At 36.4% G+C, this 17,935-nt stretch overlaps 1 protein-coding gene across 8 annotated transcripts in view; it reads left to right on the top strand.

Moving 5' to 3' along the window:
* Positions 1-17,935, top strand: part of ADAMTS19 (ADAM metallopeptidase with thrombospondin type 1 motif 19) — a 283,872-nt gene that overhangs the window by 236,165 nt on the left and 29,772 nt on the right. For all 8 annotated transcript variants that reach the window (XM_015451847.3, XM_065546713.1, XM_065546712.1 and 5 more), the window contains 3 exons: positions 4,564-4,699; positions 10,746-10,950; positions 13,603-13,755. In XM_015451847.3, coding sequence (XP_015307333.2) covers positions 4,564-4,699; positions 10,746-10,950; positions 13,603-13,755 — 494 coding nt within the window. The remainder of the gene's footprint in view (positions 1-4,563; positions 4,700-10,745; positions 10,951-13,602; positions 13,756-17,935) is intronic.

The following is a 17,935-nucleotide window of genomic DNA, read 5'->3' on the forward strand; positions in this document are numbered from 1 at the left end:
GATAATAATAAAATCACCATACTCAGTGATAAAGGAAGATATAGAAAGTCTTCCAAGGATATGCCTTGGTGCAAAGGCACCCACGTGCCAAGTGGAAGGCTTTCTTGGAAGTGAAAATGTTATTACTAGAGTGTAAAATATGAGGATTGGTGGGTGGGAAGTGATTTGATCAGAAAAGTAGGATGAAAGCCAATTCATGAAGGTCCTTGAGTGTTATGCTAACAGTTAAGTTAAATTTAACTTGACAGCTATGGGATCTCATTAAAATATTGGCATGCATATAAATGGCAAGATCAGATTAGTTATATATTAGGTGTTGTGAACAAAGCAAAGTAAATTATTTTCATTAAAATAAAAAAATGAACTAGTCATTTTAACACTCAGACAATATCCTAAGGGAATAACATTTTTTAATGTAAAAAAAGGATAAAAAATAAATGGCATACATGATTTTGAAAGTTCTTTAAGTTAAATAAATGTAGGTGTAAAAAGTAATCCGCATTTTACAAAGCTCGAGGAAGCGCTCAGAGAAAATCCTTCATCCTCATCAAAGTATACTTACTTTTGGTTCTCATTCTTACTGGCTATTGTTAATCCAATAGAAAATTAATACGTAGAAATTTTAAAAGAAAATTGTAAAAATTATAAAGAAATTTACCAACACACACAGACACACACACACACACACAGTCTCTGTCTTATAGAGTTCTATAATTTAATTTAAAATTTTAGAATGTTAAATCATGTATAGAAAGTTTCAGTTATTCTTATTGAAACACTGAACCCACAACCAAGAATATGTTTCAGCAATTACAATGCAAGTTCTAGGAATGTGATATACCTCAACAGAATTTAGTTTTATTTTGAAATATCCATTTTATGAGTTAAATACGGAGTATATATTTTATAGTGAAAAGTGTCAGCTTATCTGTGAAACTGGAAAAGGCAGCTCACTTGATATAATGTCTAGTCTTTGTTAAATTTCCAAAGCACAAAGAGTTAATAAATAAAAGTTAACCTTCATTTTCAGATATTGCAATTCAATAGAGATGAATGCATAATGGTTATTTTATATTTATAATTGTATTCAAAACATCCAGACAGATTTCCCCAAGACTAATTTAATGGGAATGACCAAGAGGTGAAGTTAATCACCATAAAGCAAGTAATACTCTGTCAACAGCCTACAGCTCTCATAATTCAGGCAGAAGGTCAGTTATTTCATCACTTTCCGTTTGTCCCTAGGTGCCACAGTATTGGATGCATTGTAGATACGGCTATTGGATACTAGAATGGAAATTTCCTGTGTTGGCTGGGACATTTAAATATACAAAAGAAAAACTCAAACAATAACATTTCCATATGGCTTTAAGATCTTAGTTGTATTTTCATAGGCGTAACGCGTCTGTCACTGAGCAATGAGTTTTTTTCTAATTCTATTGTTTTTGTTCAATGAAATTTTTAAAAAGAGCTAAGCTTCCCCTGGCTGCCAAAAACTTATGATGTAGGAGTCCTTTCTTACAATGTCAATAAAAATGTCTCAATTCATACTCATGCACTTTCACACTTTCTTAGAAAACCACTAACGTGTCGCTAAAATGATGCTGATACCTGTATCCCTTTTGATATGACAATACTTATAGTTAAAAAATTCTTTTTCAGTATCTCAGTACATAAGCAGTGGGCTCATGTAACTAAGGTTAAAGATTTTCTGAGGATGGGGAAAAAAGCATTATAATCAGCCTTGGGTTGTTTATTCTGTGACTACATATATGTTCAGCAAAAGCTTTCTGGAAAATGCCCATCATGTTTTTGTGTTGCAGTAGGCAAAATGTTATCATTTAAATGAATTTAGGCAACTGCATCTATTCTGTAAAAGTGTCAAGGCTTCAAGTTAAATTTTAGAACTAACATTTATATTTCTTAAAAGTAGTATTTACTTTAATCCTGCTTTTGGCTATCGCATCATAATAATGTAGAAATAATACCTAAGCTAGTATTATACAAAATCTGCATAATATCTATTTGATATGTACTTCAGGTCCTAAAAGAGCCCTTGAAGCATAGGAAGCTAAGAGGAAGCTGACCAAAAATCAAAAATCTGTCCCAAAATTTTACATTTAGGTAAATCTTACCTCGTGAGGCTTGTTTTCTCCATGTGGGAAAAAAAAAAAAAAAAAAAGAGCTTAATGTCATTTCTGCTTCTCCAGCAGTTTATCTGAAAATTATTTGAAGTTGTTGGGTTTTGAGCACTACTGTGATTAAGTCTTAATCTACACCTCATCCTTCTTGACCTACCAAGGAATAGCATGGACAGCTTCTAAGTGTCTGCCAGGGACATGAAAGACTGCCTTTCCTCTACAAGTTAACATCAGGTCACCTTGTTGCATGAGCTGCAAAGGTTCGCTCAAGAGGACCTCAGAGGGTGTAGCTCCCATATTCAGGCAGTTTGTGCACTGCATAAAGTCTTCAGCCAAGGGGACTGCAATCCAGTCCATGTTCCATTTGCCAAGCCATGCAGCCTGCTATGGGGCCACCTCTATGTGGAGGATGAGTACTGTTTTCTAATTCATCTGCCTATAGGCCATGATTTTTTTCCTAATCCACTTTTTAACCTGTGGTTGGATGTCATCTCAAGGCCCTCCCCATTGGTGGCCCACCAGTGTACACTTCTGGAATGCCATAGGGTACTGGTAGGAGGCATACCTCGTTCCACTCAAAGGAAAGGGCCTGTTACCTGCCTGACACTCTTGTATATATTGAGCTCCCATAGAATAAGTTGCATTCCATCAGTACTCCAAGATTTCCTATAAAGGGAATAACTTAGCCAACATTATGTTATCACTGCTGATAGAACTAAAGGTCCAAATGGTTTTAATAACATGACATGCAATAACCACAGAATAATTATTTAATTTACACATGTATACAAATGCAGTTGTGTTTTTATACTACAAATTGTGGTAGGACTATGCTCAGAGCTGTTGAGAGGAAATCAAGGAAAGACTCTGAACCTAAAGCTATTATTTTGCTTTTTACTTGGCCACCCAGTTGTCTCTTACCATCTCCCATTCAAACTAAAGTAAAAGGTATTCCAAAATTATTCAAAGTGCCTCTCTACATCCCTTCCTTCCTCATTCTTGATGCCAGCAGCTCTCTCTGTTAATTGAGGGGCAGAATGACCTCTCTGCCACCAGCCCAGCTTTTCTTGTTTGCTATTACTAGCATGAATGCTCTAAGCTTCCTAATTATCATGCATGTCAGTCATAGAACCTTAACTAATGGGCCTTTCAATAGTGAACCAGCAGCAGACTTATGATGTCGTCTTACTTCTTCATGACCCATCTGGCTTCAAAATTTTGGGCTGATTTAACTATCTTATAGTGTCAAACAATGAATTAAATAAGATTATTACATCTTATACAGATGTGTATCTTTTTCTACTCACAAGAAATTTACATATAAGACTTTTTCAAAGAGAAACAGAAATTAGCACATACTTACTAGACATTTTACTTGTAAGATGAATAATATAACTCCTGTAAAGGAAGTGTGCTTACAGGGCTGTGTAAGCAAAGTGAATACAGCATAGAAATTGTCATTTTTACATCCTATAATCAAACTTTATCATACTAGAGAAAGTAGAAAAGTAAGTTTTCTGAAATCCGGTAAAAGATGGTAAGAGTCCCATGTCTTTTCTTACAGATGATGACAATCATTTGGGTAAAGATTTCTAGAATTCTTGGGGTCTTTATTAGAGGTGATAAGAATAAAGGTCTGAGTTATACTCACAATAAATGTGCTTTCCATACCTTATTATAAAGCACTAATGATGTACAAACCAAATGGTAAAAATGTGCACACATGTTTATGTGCTTTTAGGAAGGCGTATTAGGGAGATTTAACTTTATGGAAATATAGCTTTCCACCACTTAATGCTAAAAGATGGCCACAATCCTTTACAATATCTTCAGTTTGTATCTTGCTAATTTATGTTGTCATGATCACTTTGTATATAAAACTTGACATTTAATTTCTAACAAGGAAAATTTATTACTCATCCCTTTTAAGCCTAGAGGTACGTTTTGTTATGTAAATTATAAATAATATCTTCACTGTTCTAAAATTTGTTTAAAATATCTTTGAAAAGTATAGTAACATGTAACAAACCTGCAGGTATACCCCTGAATCTATAATAAAAGTTGATGGAAGAAATAAGACCTGGTGCTCAATAAATCAATGGAGTGACTATAGTTAACATTAATAAATTGTACACTTCAAAATAACTAGAAGAGAATAATTCAAATGTTCCTAGCATAAAGATAAATATTTAAATGATGGATTCCAACTTACCCTGATTTTATTATATGATGTATCAGATTATCACATATACCCTGAAAATGTGTACATCTAATATGAATCAATTAAAAAATTTTACTAAAATAAAAATTGAATTTATAAGTTTTTTAAATAAAAAATAAGCACAATAAGCCTATGAACACCTCCTAAATCCATTACATGAAGGCCTATAATAATATTTCTTTGTTTGTTTGTTCTTTTCAGGAGAAAGGAAGACAACGGTGTCCTGCACAAAAATCATGAGCAAAAATATCAGCATTGTGGACAACAAGAAATGCAAATACTTAACCAAGCCAGAGCCACAGATTCGAAAGTGCAATGAGCAACCATGTCAAACAAGGTAACCCTATTCCAGCAACCCTTAAAGCATTATTTGTCCATTAAATTGCTGTCCTTTAAAACATGCTCAGAATATCATTGAAATCACATTTTCTTAAAAACATTGCCAAAGGATACGTACCAAAATGTAAGGTATTAAATAAGCAAGATCTAAGAAAGCAAGGCCAAGAATTTTCCACTTAAGGAAGGGGTATTGGGAGGGACGGTTGCTGAGGAGTAATTAAAACCACTTTTTATTTAAAATCATTTCATAAGCTCTAGGTCCCCTCTTCAAAAACCTTGTTATTTGGTTGAACATAGCTGTTTGCTCCTGAATTCTCCAAAATGGTGTGTTAGAATTTGCCAACAGTAACATGAACCAAACTAGGACTGCCATGACCCAGAGCCCAGCAGAACAGGACCAGTGTAGTGTTTCCGATTTCTCTGGCTAATTTCTCACTTCCTAGCCAGAGTTCCCAAAGCAAGCTGCCCAATCCCCGATCTCTCATCACCAACTTTCTGACCCGGGTCCCAGTTACTGTACCACGGATGCTTTGGTTTCCTCTGACACTCCCCAATGAGTATTAGGTAACAAAGCAGACAAGAAATTCACAAGTAGAGGACAAAACAGCAATGCTGAGCAGCTGTAACTGGAATAGGAAGAAAGAAGTCCATGCTTTAGTTATTGGAAGTTAGGACAAAGACAGATGAGTGGAACCTGAGTGTAATTTTGGACCAGCCTAGCAACGAGGCTACTTGGCATGGCTGCCAACACAGGCCTCCAATCTACCTGCTTTCACATAAAAATTAAGGCTTAGCTTGATTGGGACTCAGCCCTGGTGTCCAAAATCCTGAAAACTTTTAGGAATGAGGTGACAGAAAGAGTGAGGCTGGATTGATTCCTTGGAATATTGGGACAGGAATATTTATTTTGTCCTGACACTCAGGAATTTGTTGAAGCCCAGTGAGTGAGGACATAGTTGTAAGTTCTTAGGTAGTCAGAGCATTGATCTTCCCCTCATGAGAGCTTCTGTAATGCCTTCATGGTGAATTTACACATCCTACAATTCAGATAGGCAGATAATTTGTCATTTTATAGCAGTTTATAACTGATATAACTGTCTTCATGGCCATCTACCACAAAGAGTAGGTATGGGGGAGGTAAGAGGGAGAGGAACAAAGTTGCTAATTAACCATATTTGAGCTTTTCTTTCTTAATCTCTTTGGGGATTAGTGTCATGCAGACCAATCTTAGTCCTGATTTCCCTATTCACACCCCCCATGGAAACTCAGTTACTAAAGCCCTCTAAATCTAGCCATGCTATGTTAATGAAAGCTTAAAAGAATTTGGGATCACCTGAGGTTGGAAGTTTGAGACCAGCCTGACCAACTTGGAGAAACACCCTCTCTACTAAAAATACAAAATTAGCCAGGCATGGTGGTGCATGCCTGTAATCCTAGCTACTCGGGAGGCTGAGGCAGGAGAATCACTCGAACCCGGGAGGTGGAGGTTGTGGTGAGCAGAGATCGTGCCATTGCACTCCAGCCTGGGCAACAAGAGCAAAACTACATCTAAAAAAAAAAATTTTTTGGAAAATACTTCATCTACAAAGTTTGAATTTCAAGGTTTGCTTTCTGTAGGTTCGATATATTTTAGATACTGTAAACCAAAATGTATCTGACACAGGTCTCCTATCAATTTAGAAGCTTATGTTGCCAAAGTTGTGGATCGTGACCCATGACATGGTCTCACATGGCCCTGAGAACATTTGCTGAAGGTGACTGGGTTACAGCTTGGTTTTATGTGTTTTAGGAAGATGTAAGATATCAATCAATACATGTGAGGCATAACTTGGTTTGGTCTAACTCGAAGCTGTTGACTTACAGGTCAAAGGTAGATTCAAACATTTTCTGATTGGCAATTGGTTGAGGGTTAAATCATTATCTGAAGACCTGGAATCAACAGAAAGGAGTCTCTGGGTTAAGATAAGGGGTTGTAGAGACCAAGGTTCATATTATGTAGATGAAGTCTCATAGGTGGCCAACGTCCAGGGGCAATAGATGGCAGTATTTCCTCTTCAGACCCTTAAAATGTGCTAGACTCTCAGCCAATCTCTAAAGTATCAGCAAAAGGCCTGGAAAGGGAAGGGGATTCTCTATAAAATGTCAGTTTCCCCAACAAGAGAGAGCTTTGCAGGACCATTTCAAAGTATGTCAAATTTTGGGGTAAAATAGTTTGATTTCTTTGAGGACCCTGCTATCTGTCTTGTGATATTATAGTAGAGTCAAGTTGGAATTTAGTATCTTTTGCTACAAAGAGTCTATTCGGTTAGTCTTAGGATCTCTGTTTTAATGTTAATGCTGGTCAGTTGTAAGCCTGAGCTCCAAAGGACGGAGAGTAATAATGAGGCATGTCTAACCACCCTCCTTTCATATAATGGTCTGAACTAGCTTTTCAAATTTAGTTGTGTCCCCTTAGCTAAGAGAGGAGGGTCCATTCAGTCAGCTGGGGGGCTTAGAATTCTATTTTTGGTTTATAGTAGTAGAAGCTGATTATCATCTTTTCCTGTCTTTTGCATTCCTGCTCTAACAATCCTGCCCCAGGCAAATGTCTGCTTTAAAAGAACAGGAAGAATGATATATAAAAGGATGTGCATAAGAGAAAAGTACATGAACATACCTTCAGTAATGTCACGTTCTTTGCACCTTCCTGGGTGCAGGCTTTTCAGCCTAACTGCATAAGTGTGTGAACTAGTAAAGCCTTTTCATGATACAGAGTAGTAATGAGGTACAGTGACCTAGGGAATTATCCTTGCCTACCTTCAGGTCCTTGGATCATTTCCATTCAGTGCTGGACAGATACATAAAGTAACATTTTTGGCCTTGGCCCTGTCAGCTAAAGAACCAGGATCCTTACTGTTACTGCTGTTCCTCAGAATTCTCTATCCCCTTTAATAGATATTAAGATGCTAAATTATCTTGTGTTAAATAATATTAAAATACTTCAAAACATAATTTGTTTCATATTGCCATATAGTTGTTCCAATTTGGTGAAAGAGCCATGGCTTTTTCTGATACATCAGAAATCTTGAATGAACTGATTTGAGGACTAGAGCGTATTTGTTGTTTCCCAAGTTGGTCTGTGAAGGAGCAGAGTGTACAGTACAACACACTATTTATTTTTCATTCCCTGACTTCAACTATCTTGGAGAAAAACGTCTCAATAATGACTTGGTAAAATGAATAGTTTTAAAAGGTCAGTACATTTCTGAGTGAGAAATTTTTGCAGCTGGAGACTGGAAGTCTTTTTGTTAGAGATTGTTATCTCCCTTCCCTTGGAAAAGGAGGGAATTTATTTTGAACCACGAAGCTGTGATGTTAGTGAGGTTAAGAAAAGTATTGGAAAGAAAGAAATGAACATGGGCAATTACTAAGAGTCACCACAGGAAAACTTTCCAAGACTTACTGGAAGAGTACATCCTTTATTCCTCCTGTCTTTCCCCTTTCTCCAACTTAGTAAAAATTTCTAATTTCCATTAACATTTATTGAGAAAGTCACTAAATGGCCTGATGGCATTCTGTGGGCCAAATATAAAATAGATGAATTCACTAGTAAATACCTTTGTAAGTAGAAGGTCTCTTAGAGATAAGGAAATGGGATCCTTCCAAATTAGGTAAGTTCTAAACCACGAAAATGTTTCATTAGAATACATTTTATATTTTAGTTCTTATTTTTCAGTGGTTTTCATAAGGAATAGGAAAAGTAACTTTTTATGATTATATTGAGGATCTCAAATTTTTATTTTACTTAAAAATATGAGATTCCATGAAATTACAAATAATTCTCTTTTCAGTACAGAAGAACCCAGTAGTGTCTACTGAGTTCCATAGTTGGAAAAGATACGTAGATGAACTTAGATTGGGATTATTTTCTGGATATTCTCTTACAGAAATATGAAGCAGAAACTAGACTAAATTTGTAAGATATGCACTTTAGGAGAAATCCACCAGGGAACTCCAAACAAAAATGGCAGATCTGCAACATGCTGGATAGACCAGGAAAAAATAACCTTGTAAAGCCTTCTATTTCCTTTCTCAGAAATAGAAACATAAAATCATTTACAATTAAACTAACTTACAGATGAGATTTACTAGGCTGTAAGAGGATGTAACTCCTCAAAATGTGGATCATTGCTAGGAATACTTGGTTTTGGTAAATCTGGAATAATTAAGGTTACTTCTGTAAAGCAGAGAGAAACATAAATTCCATTTCAAGAAATGTTTACGGCTGGGCACGATGGCTCATGCCTGTAATCCCACCTCTTTAGGAGGCCAGAGCGGGTGAATCACTTGAGGTCAGGAGTTCAAGACAAGCCTGGCCAATATGGTGAAACCCCTTCTCTAAAAATACACAAATTAGCCGGACATGGTGAAATGCCCATAGGCCCAGCTACTTGGGAGGCTGAGGCAGGAGAATGGCTTGAACCCAGGAGGCGAAGGTTGCAGTGAGCCAAGGTCACGCAATTGCACTCCAGCCTGGGCGACAGAATGAGACTTCATCTCAAAAAAAATAAGATAAAATAAAATAAAAAATAAACTTTTTATGAAAAGCTATTATGTAAAAGTGTTATGGATGCTAACAAAAAAAAAACATTGATATATACCTTTGAGGAACTTATATATTACAAAGAAAAGAAGGCCAAATTCATTAGGTAGCCTTTGAGCCCCTCTGCTTCCCTAGGGAATATCTAGTAAGTCATGTGAGTGCTACAAGCCAGGTGATAGAAAGCAAAGAAAAGGTCAGTCCCCATTAGTTGAATGGAGAAGCCCTTCTAGGAGGAATGGGCGTGGGGCTGGCTGTCAAGGATCCAGGCACAGGATGTAATGAGGTGAAAATAGAAAGTGTTTGGTAAGCAAGATGAGCATATGGTTTATTTTCCGAACAAGTGGGAGACGAAGCTAGAAAAATATGTGAGTAAGTATGAATCATTTTAAATGGAACATTTTAAATATGCTCCAGTGTCTATGATCATATCAAAGCTAGACATTGGCTAGCCTAAAGAAGCATATGTAGCTCCATGTGGGAGGATATAGCCTGGTCACAGAAATCTAGTTGCTGCTGAGTGTCATACCTTGGTGATTGCTTTGTCCAGGAAAGAGGCCAATCACAGGCTTCTGTTACTTTGCTAATACCCCCACATCTCTCACTGTTAAGTAGTCTACAGCCTCATTTGAATTGTTGGTGCCACAACTTTGTGACCTTTGATAAGTTATTAAGCCTCTGTGTGCCTGAGTTTCCCTTTCTGTAAATTTGGCCATGATAGTTGTGATACCCAATACATAGGGCTATTGTAAAGATATAAATTACAAAGAATAAGAATAACTCCTGGATATTAGCAATTTTATACTTACAAAGTCCCACAGTATAGTGATATGGTAAGCAGTGAAAGACAGTTTATAATATGACATGGACAGAGTCTGATGGACACTGAGATTCTAATAAGAACAAGTTCCTGAGACAAGAAATACAGAGCATTCAAAGCAAGAGGAAGCCTGGGCGTCTTGGAGAAAACTATTGTGTTTGGTTAAAAAAAAAAAAAAAGTATAATGTCACCGTCTAACATTCTGCTAACTCTAGACATGTCAAAATATATGGTAGTGATATGGTTTGACTGTGTCTCCACCCAAATCTCATCTTGAATTATAGCTTCCGTGATTCCCACATCATGGGAGGGACCCGGTAGGAGGTAACTGAATCATGGGGATGGCTCTTTCCCATGCTGTTCTCATGATAGTAAGTCTCAAGAGATCTGATGGCTTTTATAAAGGGGTGTTCCCCTGCACATGCCCTCTCTTGCCTCCTGCCATATAAGATGTGTCTTGCTCCTCCCTGCCTTCCACCATGATTGTGAGGCCTCCCCAGCCACATGGAACTGTGTCAACTGGACCTCTTTCCTTTGTAAATTGCCCAGTCTTGGGTGTGTCTTTATTAGCAGTGTGAGAACAGACTAATACAAATACATAGGTATCTTTTAACTTGTTTCCAGTGACTCTTGCTTTACTTTCAGGTGGATGATGACAGAATGGACCCCCTGTTCACGCACTTGTGGAAAAGGGATGCAAAGCAGACAAGTGGCCTGTACCCAACAACTGAGCAATGGAACTCTGATTAGAGCCCGAGAGAGGGACTGCATTGGGCCCAAGCCCGCCTCTGCCCAGCGCTGTGAGGGCCAGGACTGCATGACCGTGTGGGAGGCGGGAGTGTGGTCTGAGGTGCATACATGCCCCATTTCTATTCCCGTTCCTACTCTGACTCTTAGCTTGTACAAGATCAGGTTGGATCATGTTCAGAATCTGCACGGAAGTTGATATTTTTCTATACGCTTTATTAATTTTGTTAATGATTAAAGTAATACATTCAAATAATTTTGAAATAGAAAAATACAAAGGTATTTACTTTCTATTCTATAAATATTGCAACATAATCAAGGGCATATTTTATATACATTTTAAATTCTGCATTTTTACTTATATACTGTGACTACACTCTTGAGTTGGCACATATTAAAATACACACTTAACTCATTGCATATCGCTGAACATTTAAAATGGAAAGAAAGAAAATTAACATTTAATTATTATATGTGAACAAGGAGTACATTTTTACTTAATGTTTAGTATATTGTTTATATTCAATCACCTGTGCAGGAAACTTAAGCTTCATCATTTTATAAGTAAGAGTAATATAGCTCAGAGAAAGTAAATAGTTTACCCTAAGTCCTACCTAAGTGGTAGAGCTGGGATTTGAACCCAAGGTTGTTTAACTCATTGCACCCTCCCAACCCCTACAGGTTTGTAGTGTATAACATACAGTTGTGTTCCATGCCAAACCATAGTGATTTATTTTCTGTTATCATGATGCATATCTTTGCATAATAATAAATGGCACTCACGACTTACACTTAGTGGTTGCTCTGAAGCACTTTAGGTGAGGGTCTGGCTGCATTTACTCATATAAACATACTTACATACTCATATTCACACATGTACCAACACAGCTACACACACAAAAAGGAAAATCATCCATCTATGTAATTTCAAAATATTAGATAGGATGCAAAAATGATAATTTAAAACTACTGTATTGAAGTAGCTACTCTTTTGAAAATGAGGATAACATAGCTTAGATAATACAGTTTCTAAATATCTTTCAGTTAACCCAACCCCCTCCAAAAAGCACATTCACAAAAATCCTGGGTTTCTCTTTTCTTACTATTCTAGGTTATACTGTTTAATGGATTCTTTTTCATTTATAATGTATACTTTTGAAAATGAATGCCATATCACATCTTACATTGAAATGAATCAGTTCAATCTGGAGAGAAGAATCACATGAGCATAGAGAAACAAAATACCCCATCCCAACCCAATCAAAACATTTTTGCAAACTCTTCAGGAGAAAATTGATCAGAAATATTCTACTATACAGAATTTTGGCACCAGCTGAGAGAAATAATATGTCACAATGCAATATGCCAATTAAAAAAAGGTTTATTGTTTTAGTTTAAGTTAAAACTCAATTTTATGAATCAGACATAGTTTGACTCACTATATATATATATAGCGACTCGCTATATATATACATATATATATATATATGTGTGTGTGTGTACTAAAGTGCCAAATCACATAGTTCACTTTAAAAACTGAGCATATTCAAATGCAAACTTTAAGTTATAAGACAATTACTTACTTGTGCAAGATTTAGTATACCTATTTAAAATGTCATTAGTTCCATGCTTAAGCTTTCAGGACCACAACTGTCATTAAAGCTTGCCAACATGAGCAAGGGGAGGAGCTCAGCTTCTGCTCTCCTCAGGACTCAGAGCTATGATGTGGAAATCAGCATGATTATTCCTATATGATATCATTGATGAATATATACTGCAACCCTTTCTTTGGACCTCTTCTATACACAAATATAAATTGGACTTTCAAGTTTTGTTATATCTGGTATGCCCCACACACATATCCAGAGCAATTTTGGTCCCAATGTCCAGGTAGTCAGTGGTGCTTGCCTTTGGACAACAATTATAATTTCTAGGAGTATATAGTTATATAAAGAAATTCTAAATTTTGGCCAGGCACGGTGGCTCACACCTATAATCCCAGCACTTTGGGAGGCCGAGGTGGCTGGACCATTTGAGGCCAGGAGTTCAAAACCAGCTCAGCCAACATGGCAAAAACCCATCTCTACTAAAAATACAGAAATTATCCAGGCATGGTGGTGTATGCTTATAATCCCAGCTACTTGGGTGGCTGAGGTAAGAGGATCACTTGAACCCAGGAGATGGAGGTTACAGTGATCCAAGATCATGCTACTGCACTCCAACCTGGGCAACAGAATGAGACTCCATCTCAAAGAAGAAAACAAATTCTAATTTTTATTTTTGCTAAGATTTTCTCTATTTCATCTTTGAAACATGTTTTTGAGAAATGACATGCTGGGGAAATTGTCATTTTTCACAAACATGTCTTCCATCTAAATGAAAGAGTACATCTTAGAAAAAGTAAAGTTAATTTTTTTACATAATTATATTTAAAATGTGATATCAAATTTTAGTAAATTTAATTTTTATCATACTGTATTTATCTTTTCCAGATAATCCCTGTTATATTACTCTCTGTAATAATGGTTCAGTATTCCTGAAACCACTTATCTCCAGCATTGTGCCTTAAGCTCCTTCTAGCATCAGATACTGGTGCTTAGCCTGTTGTTACCTTTAAACTTATTTATAATTTTATCTAGCTTTTATATGGGTGATGGGCTCATGAGAGATTATTGGAAACCAATACTTAATTGAGTCTATCATCTATATCTCCTATTCACCAACTTTATCTAAAACCTCTGATGTTATCTTCTAGTGTTCAGTCAAGTGTGGCAAAGGCGTACGTCATCGGACCGTTAGATGTACCAACCCAAGAAAGAAGTGTGTCCTCTCTACCAGACCCAGGGAGGCTGAAGACTGTGAGGATTATTCAAAATGCTATGTGTGGCGAATGGGTGACTGGTCTAAGGTGAGAACCACTCTGTATATTCTCAGTAATAGGTTTCAATAATGTCCGCATTGCCCTGTGTACTATAACCACATAGCATGGAGTTTAGGAGGGAAGGACAATAGAATTAAACATCATGGGATATGGAGCATTATATACCACATCCAAGTACAGATTCTGGCTGGCTGTCCATGGTCATGATCTCTATAAAACTGTGTTAAAAATTAAGATAAAATGTACAAAGCACTTAGCACCACACTTGACACAAAGGGAGCTCTCAGAAAATAGTAACTATCGTTATTGCTGTTTTGTTAATTTTTATTCATATAGTTCTTTCTCAGAATATTTTTTCATAAAACTTATCTAAATAAATAGAATACTGTCAGATAAGTCAGTTCAAAATATAATTAAGTAAGGTAGCAGAAGAACCAAATAAAGGGAACTCAGCTCTTACTAGATAAAAGGCAGTCATTTTCCCACCAATTTTGGGAGTTGTGTATGGTAGAAATGGAAAGGAACAAAAATGTTGACATCCTTTGGTCAAATCAAGTGAACACAATTTATATGGCAAATGAACAGTAAGTTTAATTCACGATAATAGTGATGCCTATTTAAAGTTTATATGAGAAAAGTAGAGCCTCATATAGGGCTTTAGAAAATACCTGACCTGTTCATTCTATGAAATACTAATAAACCCCATGTTTTAAGGTAAAATTCTGATCATTTTTGGGCGAAAATAGATTTCACGTGTTATTTTTCGGAAGTGTAAATATGAATCAATGATCCCACTTTCAGCCATGATATTACATACTGACTGTCATGAAATCATAAAATTCTAGGGCTTAGTTCCATGCTCAGATGGTCATAATGATTTAGATGAGACATAATAAATCCTCTCTCCTTTCTCTTTTATTGTATAAAAGAGAAAAGAAAGTGATGGTTGCTGAGGTATGGAGAGGAGTATAATAGTTTTTCATAAATAACCCTACAGGGCTTTCTGGGAGAAATATTTTCAATATAGAAAATACTGTGGTTATCCCACTTTCCCAGTGTTGCCCCAAAGCAATCCATGGCATTTGAAATATAAGCTATTTTCTTGTGATTATGTATGCCTTTTGTCTCTAAGAAAAGTTTGCACATTAATATTACATCTGAGTTATCAGTAAACTAGGCTCTCTTGCTACTACTTATCACATTCAGAATTCACTTTGGGACTCTTTAAAGGATGCATTTGTAAACAACATAAATCAAACCCTGACTACAGCAGTGAGAAATATTCAGCTCAATCCATGGGAATTTTGACTGGTGAATCACAAAAGGAAACTTCACACTTCAGAGTAAAAATCTTTGAGGCAGCACAGAATTCTAAATTAACTACATCTAATTTCTTTTATATTCAGGATTTGTTTCCCTAATTCTAAGGGAGACAAATAGAGCAGGATAATAGGGAAAGACAGTGTCTTGGAAGTCAAGAGATACGGAGGACAATTCTCACTCCCTCTTTGCATAGATGGGTAAGGTGGTTAAGCCACTGAATTAATGCCTTTGTGTCTTTGTTTCCATGTGAGTAAAATAATGAAAATGGAACAGTGTTTTCAAGCTATATGTATAACAACTGTTCCTTTTTTAATTTTGTTTCAATAGTTTGTGAGGAGCAGGTGGTTTTTGGTTACATGGATAAGTTCTTTAGTGTAAATGTATAGTAACTTTTCATTCATCATTGAAGATACACAATAGGATAAGGAAGTAGAAAAACTACTAGCAGCAAGAAGGCAGGGAAAATCACCTGTTGCTCCCTTTCCATTGTAGGAACTCATTTGTTTCTTTTGACTAGTGAAATTCTAGATATTTTCTTAGAATGAAACAATTCTGCTCTGAAAGTATTTACAAACCACCTGAAAAAATGAGCTATATTTTTCCAACTTTGGTGATAAATAGAAAAATTTAAACGTAGGCCAGGCGCGGCGGCTCATGCCTGTAATCCCAGCACTTTGGGAGGCCGAGGTGGGTGGATCACTTGAGGTCACGAGTTTGAGACCAGCCTGGCCAACAAGGAGAAATCCCATCTCTACTAAAAATACAAAATCAGCCGGGCATGGTAGTACATGCCTGTAATCCCAGCTACTTGGGAGGCTGAGGCAGGAGAATTGCTTGAACCCGGGAAGCGGAGGTTGCAGTGAGCCAAGATCACGCCATTGTACTCCAGCCTGAGTAATAAGAGTGAAACTCAGAAAAAAAAAAAAAAAAAAGAAAAAAGAAAAACTTAAATGTTAGTTGTTGTTAACCTCCAATTAACTATAAAATCCAGAAGATGTAATTGCAAAAAAACCCAAAAGATTCAAGTTTTATTGTAATGTGTGACACAGAAGTACAAGCTCATACAATGCTGCATGTGGAAATATGGCTAGCAAATCCTATTTGCTTGACAAATACTATTACTTTTGGTTAATGAAACATGCCTATTATGTGGCCTCTGGTTAAATCTTAGGTAAAACCAAAATTAACTACAGAGATCATAGGGAACACTGATTGTGGTTTTTTATGCTAAATTAAAAAAAAAATTCAGTTTTACAAATATATGTAATTCTTAAATATAATTGGATTGAATTACTTCTAATTGGTTTTGTGGTGTTACTGTATGGCTACCCAACTAGAACATAGCCTTTGTGAGTGAGGAAAGAAAAGAATAGCTTCAAATACAGTTGACCCTTTAACAAAACAGATTTGAACTACACGGATATAGATACATACGGATTTTTTCAAGCAAAGGCGGATCAAGAATACATTATTTCCTGGTTGTGAGACCCCGCTTTAAGGAGGGCTGACTTTTTGCACATGTGGGTTCTGCAGGACCCACTCAAGCTTGCGTGGATTTTGATTATACTTAGGCTGTCTTAAAACCAATGCCCACATATACACAAGGAAGATTGTATTCATCTTTATTCCTGGCCTTTTAACCTTTTCTTGTTGGCCTGTTTCTTTGTTTGGTTATTTAGAAGATCCAGTAAATGGTGCTTTTGTCTGTCTACTTTCGGACTTTATATGAATATAAGTGCTTTTTTCCTTAAAACCATTTTTTTCCTTTTTTATTATAACTATCTCAGCATCGCAGACTCAAACAGTGTGCACAAATTAAAACCAATGACTCCATGTGAATTTTATTGATTTCACCCTTCATTTTGTACTTCTATGATATTACTTTCATGTTAAAATGAAGACCATCCCAAAATAATTACAGAGAAAAGGAATAATGAATGCCATGATTAAGTTTCAGTGATTAAAGTATTCAGGGACAGAGAAAACACATAAATCTCTTATTCTTATCAGCTGCGTCCTTGAAACAGGAATAGCAACAAGATGTGTGTGATTGTGGGTGGATTTCTGTGCTCCTCTGAGGTCAGTTAATCTGTCAGTTTCACTCAAAGTCTGCCCTAATTTTAAACTGTCAATACTAAAGTAGACTTCAGCCTTGGATTTGCTTTAATCAGGAATATTAAATGTACAATTTTTTTATAAAGTCTAGCACTGAAAACCTGTTCCTCCCTTAATAATACAGCTGGGTCCCTGGGAGAACCAAAAGAAAATATATCCTCAGCTTCTCCCACTGCCTAAGAATCATTGACTGCTATTGGGCAAAGGTAATATCTGCTAAATGGAGGATGAATGAAAAGATGGCTTATGCCTCAAACTATGTTCACTGCATTTGTATCAGCCTACATGATTTGTATCATATATATTTTGCGTGGTTTTGTATAAATAGTGGAAAAATTGCTCTGGGCTTCTGGGGGGGGAAAAAAGACTAAGGTATATGCAAAGAGTGAAACTTAGGTCATAAAATTCTTGCCTTTGATTTCTAAGCAAAGGTAACGCAGCCTTTGTTGAACCATGTTCACGTTCATTTCATCAGGATTACAATGATGGCAAAAATAGGACACATACAATGTGGCTGCTTTGCCCTGGCTTGCATTATCTTACACAATTATATGCCACGTTCTGACTATATCTCTTTCTGCTATACTATGTTCTTAGGCTCTTTCATGGGTGAAAACAACATTGCACACGTTTCCTGCCAACTTAAATCTTTATTCACTCAGTTAAGCTCTTCTTAGTATGGAACACTGGCTTGAAAAATAACAGTCTCTAATGTTTAATGAAATGACATTTTTTTTTTTTGGTCTGAATTTGACCTTCCTTCCTTTAT

Source organism: Macaca fascicularis, chromosome 6, assembly GCF_037993035.2.
Source record: "Macaca fascicularis isolate 582-1 chromosome 6, T2T-MFA8v1.1".
NCBI lineage: Eukaryota > Metazoa > Chordata > Mammalia > Primates > Cercopithecidae > Macaca > Macaca fascicularis.